Source organism: Ambystoma mexicanum, chromosome 13, assembly GCF_040938575.1.
Source record: "Ambystoma mexicanum isolate Mex_15411 chromosome 13, UKY_AmexF1_1, whole genome shotgun sequence".
Lineage (NCBI taxonomy): Eukaryota > Metazoa > Chordata > Amphibia > Caudata > Ambystomatidae > Ambystoma > Ambystoma mexicanum.
This window is the reverse complement of record NC_090938.1, coordinates 636,631,402-636,652,661: the sequence shown is the minus strand read 5'-3', so window position 1 is coordinate 636,652,661 and position 21,260 is coordinate 636,631,402. Positions and strand designations below refer to the sequence as shown.

The following is a 21,260-nucleotide window of genomic DNA, read 5'->3' as shown; positions in this document are numbered from 1 at the left end:
TGTTGCTGCAGTCCTTTGGATTTGGACATCTAGTTTGGACATGCAGGTTGTTGGCCAGATGGGTGGGTCATCCGGACATGAGTCAGGGTGACACGTGTGTGAGGTGCTGCATGCATGTGGTTGTGTGGGAATATGCACGGCATATATGCAGGGTTGTGTACATGTGTGTGCGATGACCCCATCCATTAGCTAATTCCCATTTCACATTTGGGGGAGGAACTCATGCTTTGCATTGCAGTGTTTTGCGTGGACACTCACCTCCGTCTGACGTTGTTGCCACACCGCACTCCATTCGGCCCACTCCCTCGATGGATTCGATGCCAATGGTGCTGGCACATGTCTCCTCCCACTCCTGCATCTTCATCGGGGATCCTCCTCCGCCTCCTGTGCCCATGGCCAGATTCCTGTTGGCCGATAATATGCTGCGTACACGGAGGCGCAGATCATCCCACCGCTTGCACACGTCCTTTACGGTGCGGGGGGTGGAGCCCACCGCACTGACTTTCTGCGCCACCTCAGCCCAGATCTCCTTTTTTCTCAGGAGTGCAGGGCGCCGCATGTCGCTAGCAAACACTACGTCTGCATTTGCAGCCAGGGTGTCTGCCAGCATTTTCAATTCGTCGTTTGAAAAGCGTTCTTTGCGCTGGCGCGCATCAGCTTTCTTTAGGGCCTTGGGCATTGTTTGTTATTGTGGGAAGTGGTATTGCCAGTTGTGGTGTTGCTGCAGGTCCTGAGTGCAGGGGATGGCAATGGATTGTGTTTTTAAAGATGGCCGCCGGGCTCTTTCCCGTTCCTGTGCGATGACGCTATTTCCGGTTCCGGTGTTTTACGGTGACCGCTAATAGCAGTGACCGCTAATAGCGGTGACCGCTAATAGCATGCAGCATGAGGGCGGAGGTGCTATCAGCACTTTGGTCGGAGCCAGAAAGGTGCTTTTGCGCCAGGGCGGTAGGGTCATTTACCGGCATGGCCCTATGCGCATGTCCGCTTACTCGTAATGGAACACTATTAGCGGTCTCCTGCGAGGGCGGACACGCTAATAGCGCCATGCCGGTAATTCGCATTTTTTACCGCCTACCGTGTAATGAGGCCCATGGTCTTCCAGAACGGGCCAATAAACAAGGGGGGGATGTCTCACAGAACCACTGAAAATACAATATATGAACAGTAGACTCCCACTAGTTAAAAAGAGAGTAAGCTCGGTCAGGAAATATCATAATCATTACATATTCAAATGTTATTAATATAATTCACACAAATCCATAGAAATTAACCAAATTATCATTCTGTTTATACAAACATCTGGTAATTCTAAAAAAAAACATTCCGATTTGACATTGCACCAGTAAAAAGTATTATTTCAAAAAATTAAAATATTTTATATATTTTTATTGTGCAAAAAAGATTCATAATAGATACTATAATGCTGTATTAGAGGCAAATGCTTTCCATGTTCATCCTATTTTTCATATGGGTCGTGAATGTAATCCTCTAAGGTATCTAATAAAGTGCTAAGCAATTGCTAAAGTGCTAAGAATCAAAGTGCTGAGTGTCAACTACAGGTATCTTGGACCAATAGATATCAATCATAACAACAAATATACTGTTAATCGTAGTTTCGACGATTAGTACATCCAGTTATAAAAAACAGATATTCGTCTTCCTCAGGACAGAACATAGCGGGCATATGTTCACCAGTATACATGTTATACTGAAAGAGTATCCAGAGTTGTTCTCGTTCATCAATATTCTTGTAACATCGCCCTTGGGTAAATTTGGACCAATATTTTTTGAAAAAATGAATAAAAGAAAAGTAAAATTATACTACATTAAAACCTGACCGTGCCTACAACTTAATGTTACCAGAATGAGTTCTATATTTTTATTTGTGAAGAACAATAGGGTACCCTTGTTTCTTCCAATATGGGGGCGGAGGGCAATTGCTTCGTACTCCAGCCCAATCAAAAATCAGAATGGAGCAGCACTGCTGCCACTAATCACAAAAGATCCAGCTCTCTAGAAGCCGGCGCCAGCATATACAGGTTTCACCCTTGTGTTGGGATGGTCAGACCCAAATTAAGTGTGTCCTCTATCTCGAGAAAAGTAAGGGGTTCAGATGCTCTCTGGTCAGCTGGCTCCGGATCGGTTACCTCGCCCTTTTCTCCGGTCCTCTCTGTAGTGCTCAATGGCCGCAGGCTGCTTCCAACGCCTCTATGCTGTGAAGCCAAGTATCTTCAGAGCAGTATTTGCTTCCTCATCCTGACCTGACCCGTCATTGCGGATGTGGTCCACTACGCAATGTAGAAACAGGTACCTACCCTGACAGAGATCGGAGAGCCGCAGCGCGGGGTTGACGCTCTCAACTCCCCTGCTCCTGTGAAGTAGATCTGCTGATCTATCGTGTTTTCTGGTGCAAAGGCAGAGCTTGCTCCCTCTTTTGGGTCAGTACTTTCTTCATTTTCTGACAGTACTGAGCCAGGAGGATAGCTCAGGGGCAACGCACTCAATCCTGGATCCGCGCTTGCAAACCTCTTTGGTATTAAGCGCGTTATAGAAAATAAAAATAAACAATTATTCTCGCTTCTGCTTTTCTGGTGCCAAGGTAGAGTTGCCTAAAGTTTTGATTTCCTACCAGTGTCCACCGTATTGCACAGACTTTCTGTGTGGAACCCGAGCTTATGCGGGGGGGCAGGTGATGGCACTGGCTCAGTCGCAGCACCAACCTCCTGTGACAAATGGTACCATTGTTATGTTCTGGGGCACTGGTATGTGATCTGAACCGCGTGCTTACGCCGAACTGGTAAACCGTAGGATGATGCTTGGTCCACAGTGCATAGTTCTTATGCCCGAAGTAGGCCTTTAACCTGACATGTCTACTCCTACAGCTTCTGGTCATCTTTGCCTGTCACTCAGCGTTTTGAAATATATATACAGTCATTTTGCTGAATACCTCAAGCCTAAATACCTCTATGCTGAATTTGACAAGTACTTTTTACCTAAAAAAAAACATGCATGAAGTAAAATGTGCACAAACACCATTACAACTAGAAAATCCTCAATGAAACTGGGAAATCAAGAGCCAGGTGTGGCATGAAGTTGGAATGGATGGGTTGTATGGGGTAGAGTATACAAGGAAACACAAAGAGAAGGGAAAAATCATGGAAAACTAATGTTAGGGTAAAAGAAAAGGTTGAACGAGAAAGGGAGGACAAGAAACAAGGGTGATTAGGGAAAGTAAAATGTCATGAGCAAAAGCCAAAATAAATGTGGGTTCTTCCACATCTATAAAAAAAAAACAAAGAAAAAAGAAGGAACGCATAGAGAACAAAATTGAATAATAACAAAATTAGAATGCAACAATTGTGGTAAAGGAATGAAAAACCCATTGGGCATTAATGTATTAACCGAATTTGGGCATAAGAATTCGATGAAAAATAAACCAAACAAAATGGTAAAATTGCAAACAACCTTTTCACAAATCTGCCCTCATTCCATCATGCCTTCTTTTTATGAAGGTGTTCTTGAATAGAGTTGTAGAGTCGTAAATCCTCCAGAGCGAATTCTGATGCTGCCACGGGTACGCCACACATTTGGTGCCCCACGTCACACCATGGCATGGTGATTTCAGATGGCTCTAATCGTGGTGGCCTCTTGCAAACAGTACCCTTGGTCACCATAGGCTTCAGAAGGCTTTGATGCAGCTTGGCCCGTATTTTAGGACAATATTTAAACCTCGGTCACCTCGCGTTGTCGACCCCCCATGCGGGAACCCTCAACCTTCCTCTTGATGGCGAGATATCAACTGCTTCCTCTTTGGAGGGGCAGCATCACTCTGGGACTTTAATCCATCACTGGAGCCTGTTGCCCATTGCCATTGGACAGAGGACACCTGCACTTTGCAGGACCTCCCGGCGTGCCCCCTTTTAGACCCTTTCCTTTTCTGTAAAATAGCGACTAGATTGATAGGGTTTTAGATCAGGGGTTTTACATCAAAATAAAGGTTTGCCTTAACCTCACCTTGAGTTGTCTGCCTCCTGATTCTGATTAACCACTGTGCCTGCACACACCCCTTTTTCCTGTACCTCTACAAAGTCTCTTATATGTTACAGTCCAGTAGCCAGGCCATCTCACGAGCCTGGCCTAAGGGGGTACTAGGCTGCCGGTACAAGAGCCAGCAAGTGCCAACCATCACACAGTGTGTGGACAGCAAAGAGAAACTCACTGCCAACCCCTAAAATCTAGAAAGCATTGTAGGGATATGCACCTTTCTTCCACCGTGCTCATCGGATCCCCTCAGTTTCACCACTCCTGAAAATAGAACATTTTCTGAGAGTCAAACAAAAAATGTTCCTATTAAAATATAATCGTTTCCAGTAGATAGAGTTGCTAAATCTTGTTTACGATGCTTTCTCCAGTGGAGTCTCCCCAGCCCAATACCTTTTTACTTAAAACTCGTGCAGGATACTCCAGGGCTGTGGTGTACACATACTTTTGCAAGGGTCTGCATGTCTTGGCTGTGAGATGGATGGGTTTCTCCTAGCAATCTAACGTTTTCCATCTTTTTCTCCCCAAATGTGGCCTCCTTCTAGACCTGACTTTCTTGAACGAAGGCAGCAAGACGTTTCTGGATGGACTTGTCAACGTGGAGAAAATGGTGAGTTTATTTTACTGGCTTTGCGATTTCTCTACAGCGCTGTTGCAATGATCACACGGCCAACATTTGGGCCAATGGAGAGCTGAGTGGTGCCCGAAGCTAATGTAGTTGGTCCCACCGCAGTGACCTTTACATCTGTAAATTCCCACAGAGTGCTGCTGAGTGGGCATTTACAGATTTTGGGTGGGCCTTGTTTGCTCAGGCCCTACTCTGTCTACGCCTCTGATCCCTGCAAGTGCATGCTGGGAATGCACCCTTAGTGCATTTGGTGGTGGGTCCCTCAGCGAAAGGTCATGACGTGATTGGTTTCTGACTAATGGTGCTTGGTCGGATTGGGTCCACAGTGTGCATGCTAGGAGCAGGAGCATTTATTGTATTGCTTGCTGGGTTTGGTTCATTATTAGCAAGTGCATGCTAGGAGCAGGAGCGTTTATTGTATTGCTTGCTGGGTTTGGTTCATTATTAGCAAGTGCATGCTAGGAGCAGGAGCGTTTATTGCATTGCTTGCTGGGTTTGGTTCATTATTAGCAAGTGCATGCTAGGAGCAGGAGCGTTTATTGCATTGCTTGATGGGTTTGGTTCATTATTAGCAAGTGCATGCTAGGAGCAGGAGCGTTTATTGCATTGCTTGCTGGGTTTGGTTCATTATTAGCAAGTGCATGCTAGGAGCAGGAGCGTTTATTGCATTGCTTGCTGGGTTTGGTTCATTATTAGCAAGTGCATGCTAGGAGCAGGAGCGTTTATTGCATTGCTTGCTGGGTTTGGTTCATTATTAGCAAGTGCATGCTAGGAGCAGGAGCGTTTATTGCATTGCTTGCTGGGTTTGGTTCATTATTAGCAAGTGCATGCTAGGAGCAGGAGCGTTTATTGCATTGCTTGCTGGGTTTGGTTCATTATCAGCAAGTGCATGCTAGGAGCAGGAGCGTTTATTGTGTGAGTATGAAGTCGATGCATCTCCTGCATGCAGATGCTAGGATGGGTTCGGTTTGCAGACACATGCATGCAGGTAATAGGACAGGTTTCCTTTCTGGAAATGAACCCTGTCTCTAGGTGCATTCTGGGAATGATCCCCGTCTGCAGGTGCATGCCTGGAAGGGTGGCACTCTGCATGTGGATGCTTAGAATGACACCCTTTCTGCAGATGCATGGTGGAATCGTCATAGGCATGTGCATGCAGCAAACCACCCCTTCACATACATTCTAGAATTGGTTCCTGTCTGCGCAAAAGGGCTGGGGATAGCCTTGCTGCAGCGGTGCCACCTGTGCATCTCCTATGTGTATATGCCCCTCCCCCCCCCGTTCCCCATTGATGCACACTGGGAATTACCCTTTTATTTAGATTCATGGCTGAAATAGTCACTGCAAGTGCACACTGGAATAGGCCATTCACATGTGGAATTGATCCATCGCTGCTGGTAAATGGTTGGGTTGATCATGTGTACAAATACAGTGTATTAATGAACCCAGTCTGCAGGCGCCTGGGGGGAATGATCAGTTACCTGCAGACACAAACTGCAACCCAATCTGGCTCTGCAGAAATATGCTGCGCTTGAACCATCTCTGCCAGTGCATGCTAATCGTGCTCCGTGCCTATGGGTGTATGCTAGAGTTAGGCCCTGTCGGCAGGTGCGTGCTGGGATTACTCCCTCTGTGCAGGTGCATGCTGGGATTGTGCCTTTCTGCAGTTGCATATTGGGATTGTTGCCTGTCAGCATGAACCTGCAGACAGGTAACAATCCTGGAATGCAATTGCAGAGATTGCCACTGTATGCAGGTGCATGCTGGAATTGTCCCTTTCTGCAGCTGCATGTTGGGATTGTTCCCTGTATGCAAATGCATGCTGGGAGTGTTCCTGGTCTGCAGGTGCATGTAGAGATTGACGCTTTGTGCAGAGGCATGCTGGAATTGTGCATTTCTGCGGCTGCATGTTGGGAGTGTTGCCTGTCTGCAAATGCGTGCTAGGATTGTCCCTTTTTAGAAATGCATCCTGGAATTGTGCCCGATCTCCATGTGCATGCTGGAGTTATAGCCTGTCTGCAGGCGCATGCTGGCTTTATTCTCTGTCTACAGGTGTATGCTGGGGTTGTTCTCTGCCTGCAGGTCCCTGTATGTAGGTGCATTCTGTGATTGTGCCATATACAAAGGTGCGTGCTGAGGTTATGCCGTGCCTGCAGGTGCATGCTGGGATTGTTCCTCTCTGCAGGTGCATCCTGTGATTGTGCCATGTACGCAAGTGCATGCTCGGATTGTGCCTTTCTGCAGGTGCATGCTGGTATGGCATATTTGGATGCGTCTGTGGGTGTAGGTCTTTCTGCAGGTGCTTGTTTTGATGGTTTCCTGTCCACTGCCTCATGCTGAGTTGGGTGCATCTCTGCAGCAGGTGCATGCTTGGTGTGAACATTCTGAGTGCAGAGCCGGCCCAAGGCATGTGCAGTGCGTGCGGTGGCACAGGGCCCCACTCTCAGGGATGTCGCGCAGGTACCAGTGTCTGCCTTGCCTATAGCAAGTCACATTATTTTAAAGAGGGGCTGTGCTGCTTGCTTGGAAGATTCGCCCTTTTTCCGAGCCAGGCCTCGGTGTCACCTCCCAAGCCATTGTGATGCTCTTAAGACAAATACCCTCTCCCAGGGCCCATCAGACGCTGAAGGCCACATCATTACTGCTAACCACTTTCTTTGCTCTAGCCTAGCTTTTAAAGCAGCAGCGATTTGCACGTAATGGCTCATTTAAGAGACCATTGTTTTGGGCAAGGCGGCGTTTCTCTGATAAGAAGTGCTAAGGGTCATTTTTATTCTAGAAGCCCACACAAAACACCAGTTAGCTGCCTAAATGCACACCCTCCTCCAGGCCACTTTAAATATATCTCACAGAGCAGTTCTGGACTAACTACATTATTTTCAGATGTTCATATTTAACACACCAAAAATAGTTTCTTTTTGGTAGCATGAAATATTTTCATCACACCATGATGATATTTTGTATATTAAAGACACATTCTGTGAAATAATGTTCTGTAATATCACTGGTCATCATTCATGAAAATAAGGGGACCCGCGCACACCTTCTGCCGCACAGGGCCCCGCAAATCCTAGGGCCGGCCCTGTCTGTGTGGATGCTGGAATTGCCTTTGAGTCAGAGGGATGGGCTTGGAGTCCCCTTTTCCGAGGAGGCAGCCTGCTCTCAGCCAAGTACAGGGAAGCTTTGTGCTGCACGCCCAGGCTCCGGCTGGTACCGACTTCTGTGCAGATTGGAACATTCAGCATCTCCATGGCAACCATCCCCGCGCCTTCGCACGGCTCCTCCAGGGGGATGGATCAGACGCCATGGACCAAAGCAAAAGCTTTCACAGTCCTGATCCTGCATCTTCATCTTGCCCCCCCCAAAACCCCCTTGCCTTATTAGTAACCAGTCATGTGTAGGTTCAGGAGATGGTTTCCCCCCAGGAACATGTGTCCGTCCAGGGGCACGGTACACTGACGACACGTGTGCTAGAAGGGGGCACCCGACACAGAAATACCATGCTGTCTTTTTTTGCCTTTTCATCCTCCTAGTCTCCCCTTCACCACTTTTGGCCCTTTCCACTGCCCCTGCCGCGCGCGTCTCCCCCGCTGTCTGCCTTGCACAACCACGACAAACACACAAAAACCTAGCCCCCAATGTGCGAGGGGAGCCCGTAGGTTAACATTTAGATGCCTCACTGCGCATAGCCGACACCACTGGCCCCACTCCCAGGTTGCAAGGCCCCAGACCGAAGCTCTCCAGTTCAATCCACAGCAAAGGTGTTTAACGGCACTGGATCAATATGGCGCGATGCCAGCATTGCAGCTACTCTGACGGTGCTGCTAAAAAACTGAGTGAGAGGCCCGGAAGTGGGGCATCGAGGTCTCCCCTAAGTAAAGGGGGAGCCAGAAATTCATAAATAAGAAAGACGAGGTACATTGGAGGGATCAGACAGCCTTTCCACCCTGAAGAGTCAAGCTGGATGTCTACTGGAAGCACCACTGGCGGCGAGGACCAGCAACACTAAAGCAGGGTGTGCGCTGAGATTCCCAGCTCCAGTTAAACTCTTGATGGAGAACTTGCCTTTGTTTTCGGTTGGGTCTGAGGCCTTTAAGAATCGTAGGCGTGGGCTTTCTATACCCCCAGCAGCAGTACAAGTGGCTTTTAAGCTGGCACTGGCTCATTTGCAGACCTCGCTAGGGACAGCCGCTATCTTTATATAGTGCTATTACCAACTAGTACTGTCACGGTGATGTCACACCAAGTAACAGACTGTACGTGTGTACACATCGCACACAGTGGCCCTCATTACGACCCTGGCGGATTTTTTCCGCCATCGGCGGACTTTTCCGCCATGGCGCAAAGTCCCTTTACGCCATGGCGGATGGCGGACTTACCGCCCCATTCCGAGGTTGGCGGGGCGGTAAGTCCCCATTGACCCATTTACCCTTCCCCATTCCCATTTCGGCCCCATAGGGCTCAATGGGAGTGGGGAAGGTGTTAATTACGCCACCGTACACTACGGTGGCGTAATTAACACCGAGGTCCCATAGCGCCATGGATCTTTACGCCCGCAAAAAGCGGGCGGAAAAGTGACCATGGCGCTCTGGGAACTCGTAGTTGGCGGTAAGGGGTCGGCGCAGCTAACGCTGGCGTAAACCCCTTACCGCCAGGGTCGTAATGAGGCCCAGTGAGTTGAATATGCTCTTGACACTTGTGCTTCGGGGCTCCCGAAAGATCAGAATGAGGGCACTGGAGGCTAAGGTCCCCTGTGCCTATGCATGCTCCTTACACTGCCCGTGTGCCCTAAGCGTGTCACACTGCTGCCGGTGGGCCCCCAGTGTCTAGCAGTAGTTGCCCGTGTTCCCCAATCTCCTTACTATCTTATGTAGCACAAGCACCTCAGGTGCTTTGCATCTTTTTCAGTCGGTATCTGCGTGCCCCAAACTCTCTGCATAGGGCATGTTCCCCAAGCTTCACAAGTTATCCAGGTAGCCCACGTTTCTAGCACTGAGCCCAAGAACCCAAGCTCCTTCCACTGTGCCACGTGCGCCAAGCAACTCGCACTGTGTGCCCATGTGCTGCAAGCACCATGGAGTGGCCTTGTGGCCTGTGGCATGTTATAAATACTCCACATAAACAAATAATAATATCCCCCTTACGGTGTCTATCGATGTGTCCCCGTCGGTTCACTGTGCTTTTATTGCGGAAATAACAGTGGCCTACAATTTGCCCTGTGTAATAAATATTGCATGACAAAATACTGAAATGCCTTTTACAGTGCACATTGTCAAAAAGACCTCTTTTTTGGGGGTAGTGGGCTTACCTCTCCTACTCCTAAACTCTCCTTGGCTCCCTCCCCTTTGTCCCAATTTTAACCTAAATCTGTTTTTTTACACCTAAAATCCGGTGGTCAGTCAAAAGGCCGAAAACAAAATCTCGAATGACAAAAAGCACGAAACAAAAATCTCGGAAAAAAAAAAATATCGAATTTTTTATTTATTTATTTATATATGTTTTTGGGGTCAGGTAAGTAAAAAAAAAGGGGTAAAATAAAAAAAAATGAAAAAAGTGGGGTTGGGGGGGAACCCCCCATTTTGAAAAAAAACGCATTGAAAAAAAAATTCGATATTTTTTTTTTCGAGATTTTAAATTCGTGCTTTTTTTTCGAGATTTAGTTTTCGAGATTTTGACTATAAACCCTAAAATCCACCTATATCATTCCATTTTATTTTCTGTATTTCAATATTTTTTGTGCTTGTAGGTATTTTTTACCCACTCTGTTATTACCTTGCAATCTGTTTTCATCTTTGTAAATTCATTCTTTATTATTCCCTGCAATATTATCACTGCATACCGTCCATGACCTGTTAACGCTGCCAAGAAGAAGCTGCGAGGGCACTCTTGCAAGGTGATCCTCTTATCCAGAAGAGGATTGTGGTAGCCATATTTACCACCCTACCCTCTCCTGAATGCCCTTGTTCCTACTACAGTCCCAGGAAAGAGAAGATCCTACGCCTTTCATGTGGTAATGGGTTCCAGAGAGCATTACATATTCGCTGTTCTAAATTGGTTCCCTTTCACTGTATCAAAAGAACAGACTTGTATGCATTCCTGAAGAAGCACTAAATTATATTCTGATTTGAAACTGGTCATTTTTACTCTCTGATTGGCTTATAGAATAAGTATTGTACTAAGCTATTCCCATATGCAAAGATTTCACAAGTAACATTACTTAACCACAGTTGATCTTCTGGAAGCACTTTCTCTCTGGTTTGTAATGGGTCCTGTACCAGCCCATAACGCTGCGTAGGTCCCAGTCACCGGTCACAGTTACATTGAGTAGCAGAAGCAAAGTGCTCTGTGTAGGACTGCCAAACTGGATGGTGTTGCCCCTGAAAGTCCATGCAGTTTGGGGCAGAGTCAGGCTGGGCCTACCGTAGGACTGTACTTCAAATCTCTTAGCTTTTCTGGGGGTGTACCGCCTGATGCACACATCTCCCACTTTATCTATGGTTGGCCTCTACAAGGCTAGACAATGTGATTGTGGGGGTTCTCCTTCAAACAAAAGATAAACCCACAGGGCTTAGTATCAACCTTCTGTGATCGATAAAAGCTGCACCACCATGCATGGAGGTCTTCAAATTATTTTATCGAAGGATGCCTGTGTGTGATCCCTATACATTGACCATCAATTTGAAGGATTGAATCGAAGCTCTGAAAGCCGCACTCAAGACCGAAGCGCATGCTATGATTGAATTTTACACCGTGATAGGATAAGACGACGACACACTAGGCCTCAGCGGGAAATGTAATGGTGTGTACTTTCTCTCCCACAGCACGCGGTCGCAGAGAGAGTGAGGACGATCCGGAAGTACCGTAGCACCCCACTAAGTAAGTACCTCAGTGCTGAACCTTTTAGCTCTGCTCATTATTCTTCTTATTATTGGCAATGTTATATAGTGCTTGATGCTGGTCTGTTCCAGCTTCATGGCGCCGGGCCGGGATTGCACCCATGTTGCATGGCATGGTCTTGTTCCCAAGGCAAGCGTGTTGCCCTTGAGCTATTTACCCTGGCCCTCAGTGTTTCTTTGTCCATTCTTAACCTTGGACAATCCCCATATGCTTTTTGTTTACCTCCCATTAATATCATTATTATTATTATTATTCTTATGGTATTCATTGAGCGCTGATGTAACTTCGAGAAGCAGCGGAGTGCTGTACAGAGGTATATAACAATACAGATACACAACGGAGCGCTGTACGGAGGTAACCTAACAGATATACAGCGGGGGTAGGATACAGAGGGGTAAAGCTGTACAGGGTGGCAGGTAGAAGAGGGGCAGGCCGCATCTTGCAAGTCATACTGGGCTAATGGCACACCAGGTGATCGCCCGTTAACCCATCAGCTTTTGCCCCAGAATGCCAGAGAGGGTGATTTTACCTCAAAACATGTTCCTAAAGCTTAATACTGCAGCAGCAGGTTTGTCATTGTGTGCACAACTGACGTGCAGTTGTGTTTAGCAATGTCTGTGTTTTAGACAACTGCATAGCTCTATTAAACAAGGGTTTTTGTAGTTGCATAAGCCGAAACTAATGCATTAGAGTACTACATGTAGGGAGAGGTGGCCTATGGCGAGCGACACAAAGCTTGTAGGGGTTGTTTGGTTATTTACCCTCCTATTGACTGCCTATGCCCTATGGCCATGCTAATCCCTATGGCCAGTCCCACCCAAAACGCACCCCCCTGGGATCTCTGTGAGCTATATTTATCAAGTCTTAAAATCTAACTTTGCACTTGAAGTGCCTGCAATGTTTTTTTTCAAAGCAGTCATCTGAAAAATAATTGTTTAATCGGAGCTGTAAACACGCTACTGGTGTGATAACATTTTTTTACCACTGGTCTTCCTTTAGCCACTTCATTTATAAGCAGTATGCGGCTGAAGTCCTGTTAAAAACAATCATTGGCAAAGCCAGAATGTTCAGCTTTTGTATAGGCATTTACCAGGCACTGCTGTTGTATGCCCGGGTATTTGACAATGTTCCTGCTGCTACCATTCATGGCCAGCTAGTACTATTCCAGGTATTGCCGTAAAAGGCCTTTCCCATGTCTACACAAACGCCAAAACTATTGGCATTGCCAGTGTTTGTTTTCATAAGTGATATCCATCTTGCCACCAGTTTTGGTCCTAGGATTAGCATTTTCCCTGCCTAAGCACCAGGCTTTTCCAGGACTATCTGCGTGGGTGGTGTAGACTGCGAAGATGACTCTATCATCTTAAATAACTGGCCTCAGATCCTGCACATTACCAATCATTGCCCGGCACTTCTGCAGATCTCTGAAAAATGAAGCACAAAAACCGTTTTTTGTTACTTAAACTTTCAAAAGTTACACACATTAACATGAACGGTCCTGCTTTCAAAATGAACATGCATGACAATTTTGGCTGCTATGGTAAGTGCAAGTTAACATTTAGCCACGTGCAAAGAGGCTTTCATGTCCGGTTACTGTGATTTCGCCCCAACCGCGTTATGGGAACGCGGGTTTGGGTCCGAGCGGTAGGGATGGCAAGTGACGATGAGGACCGCAAGGTCCTCATTCCTAAATAAATGTAGGTTGGAAACAGTCCCTACTTTGTGTGTATCCTGATTTTATATATATATATATATATATATATATATATATATATATATATATATATATATATATATATATATATATATATATATATATATATATATATATATATAGTGTGGCCTGATAGACATATCCTGGTGTTAGCTGAACACCACACTGGCGAAGAGCGGGGGAAGCCGCAACGTGTGACCGGCAGTGCTGAAGTTGCCAAAACGTGGTAGGAGCCTGCGATGAACAGTGCGAGGTGCGGCCCAGGTCGTCAGGATGCACCGCGATCAGGACGCAGGGGTGTTGCTAGGTCTGGAAAAGATCCGGGGCTACGCTAATGTGGGGACTGTCGACACTCGGGGCTAGCTAGGCTTTTGGTTGCAGCCCCTGAGCTTCTATCCGGGGCTTCAACCAAAAGACCCGGGGCTACAGCCCCTCCATCCTCCCCTAGCAACGCCTCTGCCAGGGGGCCTGCTTTCACGTGCACCCGACACAGACAATAAGTAAGAGAGGCTGAGGTCTGCTTGACGGTTTCTGGGGGCGCGCTCTACGTCTGTTGGACAAGTGGTGCACTGCGTGCACTCGCAGGGATGGAGGGCCCAGCTGCAGCGCCGTCCCTTGTGCACAGTCTAGCCCCACCAGTTGCCCGCTCTGGATGCACAGTGCATCCATTCCACAGGGACCCAGAACAAACACAAAACAAATAGAATCCTAACAGGAGGGAGGCTGTAACCCTGGCAGCACGATTACCAGAGTCCCCACGTGCCATATCTGAGGAGGACACAAGGTGCCTTGCAGAGGCAGTGAGCAGCAGTTGGGCAAGCATTGGTATACACTGTCAGAACTGTGAGGCAGGGAAATCGTTGCCATGTCGGACACAGTGTCTGCACGTTCCTCAGGGATGTTCCTGCTGGCCAGGAGTGACTCTGTATCGCTGCAAGTGCCTGCAGCATTTCGCCTCAAGGACACCACCAACATAGGCCACGTTGGGCATGCTGGATCAGGGATTCTATGCTATATATTGGAGCAATGAGTCCAAGCTCTCCTCAGCCGGCTCCCTCCTATGCCCTGGCTCCAACTCTCTGCTGATCAAACGTTTCTACAAGCAGAGAGCCGGGGGTAGATCTCTCTCCTCAGCCGGCTCCCTCCTATGGAACAATCTCCCTTTCTCTCTCCGTCTTGGACCGGGCCACCTCAAGTTCCTCAAACAACTCAAGACCTTTCTCTTCTCCTTCCCTCAACCCCCCCCCTCCCCCCCCGAGATAACCATCCCCTCTGTCGCTGAGAATGCGGCCTGGTCCCTCAAGGGTCCAATAGGGTGCTGGCCTGCTGTCCAATCGCCCCAAAACCCCCCGCCCCTGCACTGCCCTCTGTGCCCACACCCGCCTGTCGGATGGTTTGCCTCCACCCTGCACTCACCTTTTGGGCAGCAGACCTTCTCTCGGCCTGGGACGCCTCCGCCCATGCACTTACTGTTGCCTCCCCTACGGGCACCTCTGTCACTTCTTCCCCTATGGGATCCTAATAGCACTAACCCCCACGCCACCCCCTTTTTTTGGTTTCTCACTGCACTTGCACACTACGAATGTCAATGGCCTAGTAGGACTGCTGTTCGTTTCTATTTATTCAATTTAATTTTAATTTTATATTTCCATGTTCCCTTCCCTCGTGCCCTGTGGCGCTTTGAAACACTTTCTTGTTCTATAATAGCCTTATAAATATACAATGAATAAATAAATAAATATATGGGTCATTTGGATGATGAAAGAATAAAGAACATACTGACTCTGGCAGTGGCAGCAGCAGTATGTGATATTTTAAACGAATGACTGCATAACTAAACAGCATCTTTTGATGAACTGAAAGACACATTTTCCACACAACTACACAAGTAAAGGGAGAAACCTTGGACAACTTCGTAACGAGACTTACTCCAGGGAGTCCTTACTCCCTCGCCATGCTGAACGATCCTTTGCTGCACCCACTGGCCTCCTGGTCCCTTAAACCTCGATTCCCTCTGCAACTGGGTTGGGCTCCATTTATACACCTGCAGCCCTTTGACAGGGTGCAGGTGTGAATGATTATTCAGTCCTGCCTGAGTCCCATTAAAGGGACATTCCTGATCTTCACCACTCCTAGCAGGCATCTTCCTCTTCCCAGTATTAGAGTGGTAAAAGAGCATAGTGTTCATTGCTCCTAGTTGCCTCTTCTTTGTCCCAGTACTGTCAATTGTCAATGGTGGAGAAATGGGGGGAGCTGGTTTATAACAGCCCAAAAAGGTTGGGGAAGGGTTGGCTTGGTTGTCATGAGTGAAAGGGGGATACCATGTCTCGCCCAAGGCCACCCCACTTCCAGTTCCCAAGGATCCTCCCTTGCTTCTCCACCCCCAGGGTCAGAATCCTATAGCGATGACCTTTCCCTGGCCACCTGTGTAGAAGATCTAAGGGGTTCAGAAGTGACAACACCCTCAGGTTTCTCACAGCGGAGAGTCCGAACACTGCTGCCCCAAGAATGAAGAGGAACGATTTTGGGGTAATTAGATCATCAGGCCAAGGAAAAGGATGGGGAATAAAAGCAAAAGATGAAAAGAGTGGCTGACGCCCAGAGGGGAGCCATAGATGTAGACATCAGATCAAGTGATGGTGTGACAATCTCAGAACAGGGAAAAAGACTCGAAACTCATACCGGAACATCTGACAAGAACTGCACGATGATTACAGCAGGAGACGGGGAGAGAAAAGCCATCACCGAACCATGTCACATTTCAAAGTATGCCAGAACGTCGAAGATGGACAGTGGACAAATCCCACAAGTGAAGGAGTGGATACGACTCAGAAGACTCATATCTAGGTGACAGTGAAATGTCTGATGAGGGCTGGGAGGTCATGACTCAAAGCCTTTCACCAGGGAACCCAGAACTGCACTGAGAAGCGCATCCCATGAGGACCCGAATAAAACCAGGAAGACTCATAGAAGAAATGGGTTAACGTGGATTCACTTTTTGAGAGGGGGTTGTGTGATGTCGCCCTCAGACTTGTTATGTGGAGGCAGGATTTGGGGGAGGACGGAAGGGGCTTGAAATGATGATGGGGACAGGAAAGTCATCAGTCTTAAATAAACGTAGGTTGGAGACCGTCCCTACCGTGTGTGGGTCCATATATATATGTATCCAGGTGTTACCAAACTCCACAGTTGCCAGGTTTTGCTAGGTTACACGGAACACAATTTTTTAGTCATGGTATTTCCAATTAATATAGTTGACATCATCCAACTGCAGCGGCCCTCTTCTACAACTCCCAGAATACACTGGACGGAGAAGTGAAAACCTGGGACTAGAGCATATTGTCCCCGATTACATGTATTTAACTAGGGACTTTATAATGGAGCATTTAAAAGGAACAAGCAGCTATGTTGAAAGCCACATTACTGCTTTGCAAATGCCATTTTTTTGGCTCCGAAACATGAGCAAAAAAATCAAGGACCTATTTTGGTAATTCTATTAAAGTGAAACCTGACTCGGGCTTGGCTTATGAGAAATTGCTCAAGTTAACAGAATTTGCAGGTGGTGTTTTTGGGTAAACAATGTCGTCTCTCGGCAAAGGTAGAAAGTAATAACTAACGCCTTGTTTTCATAGTGGTGGGGAAATGACGCAGTGCAGTAAAAATAAGTGGAGACCAGCTCTCCGTATAATTTTCATCCATACTGTGGCTTTCTGGAACTGATTTACTCGACTGTGCAGGGCATGGACTGTATCCCCGCTCCGTGCAGGGACAGAAGCAGGGCGCCCGCCCGCACCCCATTCGGATGCGGGTGGGCATTCTTGAATCCCTGTTTTACCACTTGCTTTTCACAGCAGTAAAAACTAGGCCGGATTCCATAGGGGTTCGTGGTGGTGACGGCTGCGAATGTGGGCAAGGCATTGATCCAAGAGTTGTTTCCGCCAAGAGCGTTAAAAAAAAGCAATGGAATAAAATATACAATTTAAAAAATCTTAACTTGCCACACTGAAAAGAGAGCTGTATGCACAAAGCAGAAACCTATGTGAAATAGTAGCGCAATACGGCGCACATTGGCAGTTTTAGGTCTGCTTCTTTTCACTGCCTCCCGCGCCTCCATGGACTGTCTCCCCTTGCCTACCAGCTTGTCCCATGTGGAACAGGCAAACAGTTGAACGGTACGCCTCTCAGACTACTCAGTTTGTATGCTACCCGATTACACAGAAAGTCATCTTCATAATTCGAAGTGCGCTAAAAACTCACACTTTGCATTTTCGGTGAAAAAATTGCAAATTCATCACAAGAGCCTGTCCTTTGAATGATTAATTAAGTATAAATTGTACATACCCCTAGCGGGGGCACAGTGTGCCACTTTACAGCCTAGCCTTGTCCTAAAACTGCTACAGTGCTGACTGCCATACTGCTGTCCTCTTCTAACCATTCAATCTCATTCAATGCAGGTCTCCCCACACCACTACCCCCCTAGCTACCCACCGCAACCCCTGAGCATTCTGGCAGCACAATCGGTATTCTACCCTTCTTTCACTGAACTGTGGTACAACTCCACTTGTGCACTAGGTTCCACCCGCTTCATGGTTCTGGGGTATTCGCACCCGTGAAAGACAGATTGACTAATCACAATCTTCCTCTCCTGGGCGGGATTTTGCCTTCACCACCTGCTACCGGAGAAAAAAAAAAGAGAAAATGTCCGAACCCCATTGAAAGGGAGATCAGCTCTGCGTGAGCCCATCTTCCGTTGGATACAAAAAAAGATTTTAAAAATGGCCCCTGCCATTTACATGGAAAATGGAGAAAGTCCCTTTTCGGATGACGGTGGCCATGGAATCTTTTTTCCAAAATTGATATAGTCCCTTTTCTATTTCAATGGTGGCAGCCAGGGCCATCTTAAGCACTTTTGGGGCCCTGGGCATGGACATCTTTGGGGCCCCCCTCCACCAAGCCAAAGGAATTAAGGGATCAAGAATACTGCCCCACCTACCCCCAACTGTCGCGCTCAACCTATAGGTTGATAGGCTGTCTCGCAGCATAATAAACAAGTTTACTCCCTTTAAGTCCCCTTACTCTCTTCATTCTTGCTCTAATCAGAATGATAAACAATTAGCATTTGAAGATCAACATTAGCAGTCTACGAAGGGGTTACTGTCCTAGCACATACAGGAGAATGTTTATCAAAAGCATCCAGGAAGGTATGCAGCCGGTAGTATTAATGCAGGACCCTAGGTAAAAGGTACATGTAGCCCATAATAGATAGAGAACTCACAATAGCTGCCTCACAGAATGCAAAAGTGCTCAAGCATGGATAGAGGAGACCAATTAGAAGGAAAAGAAAGCTACACGTACCGTAGCATGGATAGTGGATGCAGATTAGAAGCTACCAGGAAGGTGTCTTTATCCAGACAGACTGAGATTAGGATATGTGTGATATGGTTTTCAAATACTCTTGCCATCAGATATCAACGGAACAAATGCCTGTGGTGTGCGATATAAATATGCTCACGATTAAATTATAAGCAACCCTATAGCCAGTGAAACCATGAATAAGTCTTTTATGAAGATCATACCATGAGAAGGAAATCACTCGGAAGGGCTGACAATTTTGAAAGGTTTAGGGAGTGGCAATATTGAGAGGTTAGGCAATCCAAGATTAAATGAGATGCCCAGGATTACATATAGGTTAAGGGGTGGAGGGGTGAAGCTGGGATTTGTGCCAACTCTGCAATTTCTGCATTTGAACACTTTCTTTTCCAGTTCTTACCATGAACTAAAACAATCTCATTTTATAAAAACTGACTTGGAAAGTACACAAATCACATTACCAAACATGACAATTGTTAAACAAAATATTATAGAAGGGTGTTATGCAAAATGGGAATGGTTATAGCTTCATTCTCTCCATCATCAAGGGAAGTATATAAGTACCAGCATCCCAATTGATGTGATTTAACACATTTAATCTGGGTTTGTCTTTTGTATTTTAAATCTTTAAATATTTCCAAAACAATGGCTTGTGACATTTTCATTTATAAACGTGCATAAAACCTTTGACTTTTACCAAAAAGCAAACCGTTTTTTGTGTCAAACAAGCAGACCTTAAAATATGCTTGCCTGAGGCCTGCAACATCTGGTCCGCTCTTTTCTGTCTACCAACCCTTCACCCAAATGGCCTACATAAGAAGAAAGATCAAGTAATGGGCTAAACGATACCAACAGCATGCAAGAAGGCAGACCTCACAGAAGACAGCACAGTAATGTAAGATATATTAGATGATTTGACCAGAATCACTGTATCGACTGCTGGCAAATCCAGGATACAAGCATGAACGCTTTCATTCCATAGTCTTGAATTTGGATACTTATTCACCTCTTGGACTAACAGTTTATGCCATCGTTGGAGGCGATTGCCTAGGTTTTACAACACCCTATCTGAACAAACCAATTTCAGAGCTTCACATACGGATTATATGTATGTTTTTATAGCAACCCCTATCTGGTGCAGGTACATTGCTGATAAAAGCAGATGTTGGTCTGCGAAACCAAGTACATATGCAGGCAGGTTTATAAACTTCAGACATCGGAAAGGCTCTGCCAGCCTTGCTGGAATGTGATATTCTAATTTTGCATATGAACACATATCTCTGCAATAATAATAATAATAATAATAATAATAATATCTTTAATGTGATTTAGTTTAAATAATAAACTTTACACATATACAACATCATAATATCAAAGTAATACAAATAAAAGAAAGATACAATATATATATACATAGATAAAATATGATACAAAACAATTCGACTAGTTTATCTCAGCATCAACTTCAACACCACATGCAGATCATCCTAATCTGTTAATCATAATATATTTTATCTCAGTATTGATTTCCCTCATAGTATCACTTTCTCCTTATAATAGCTAGGTCAGGATGGATCCAAGATGCCTCATAATGTCTCTGCAATGGGTGCTTCACACACTGAGCTAACTTCTGAACCATTGTGGTACTCAATGTATCAATATGCATTTCACTCTTGCCTATTGCACATGCTCAACATAATTCCCACAGGAAGGAAAGAAGGCTACAGAGTTGTGCTGTACAGGACACACAAACTATGTATACCACAGTGAACATGATGAATTGATCAAGACAGAATGCACTTGTCAAAACAGTAAGGCAATGGGTTTAGACCCTCAGCAGCACCCCATAAAATATCCTGACGTGTGCTATTTAGGACTGGTGACAAATGGAATCTTACTTCTTCATATCAGGCAGCTTTGTGGGGGCCCCCTGCAAGGTGGGGCCCTGGGCAAGTGCCCCTTTTGCCCTCCCATAAAAACGTCTCTGGCGGCAGCCCCCCGATCCCCACTCAGCGTGTGGGCGTTAAAGGCACAATCGCACTCGGGAAAGGCAGATAGTGATTGCTCAATCTGTCTTTCCTGGGTGCGAATATAGCTTTCACGCCTCAGCTGCCGGCTGTTAAAGCTTATGCAGGCCCCCCATCCATGGCATGAAAGCTATTTGCACCCTGGGATTCACCGGCAGCCATTTTGGAACATGTTTTCCATGGCCGCTGTCATCTGAAAAGGACCCAGTCCATGTTAATGGCGGCGGCCATTCTTTAAAAAAATTAAAATTCTTCGAAGGTACATGGACTCGCATAGAGCTGATCTCCCATCGGACGAGAAAAAAAAAGAAAACTATCCGCACCCCGGTAAATACTACGGTGCGAACAGCTTTCACGCCCTAGCTGTGAGACAGACATGTGATTTAACAGCTCACAGCCATGGGAAGGAAACGTATATTTGCAAATAAATAAATATATTTGCACCTGGGAAAGACAGATTGACCACTCACAATCTGCCTTTCCCAGGCACGATTGTGCCTTAACCGCCCTCACATTTCTTTTTCTACGGTGGGAGATGGGCTCTTGCCAAGCTTTGCTCAGGCTGCGGGATGTTAAAGCT

General features: G+C 46.4%; 1 protein-coding gene across 1 annotated transcript in view; it reads left to right on the top strand.

The window, feature by feature from the left end:
• Window positions 1-21,260, top strand: part of RAPGEFL1 (Rap guanine nucleotide exchange factor like 1) — a 293,670-nt gene that overhangs the window by 255,483 nt on the left and 16,927 nt on the right. Inside the window, exons 13-14 of the mRNA XM_069634578.1 lie at window positions 4,590-4,654; window positions 11,494-11,548. Coding sequence (XP_069490679.1) covers window positions 4,590-4,654; window positions 11,494-11,548 — 120 coding nt within the window. The remainder of the gene's footprint in view (window positions 1-4,589; window positions 4,655-11,493; window positions 11,549-21,260) is intronic.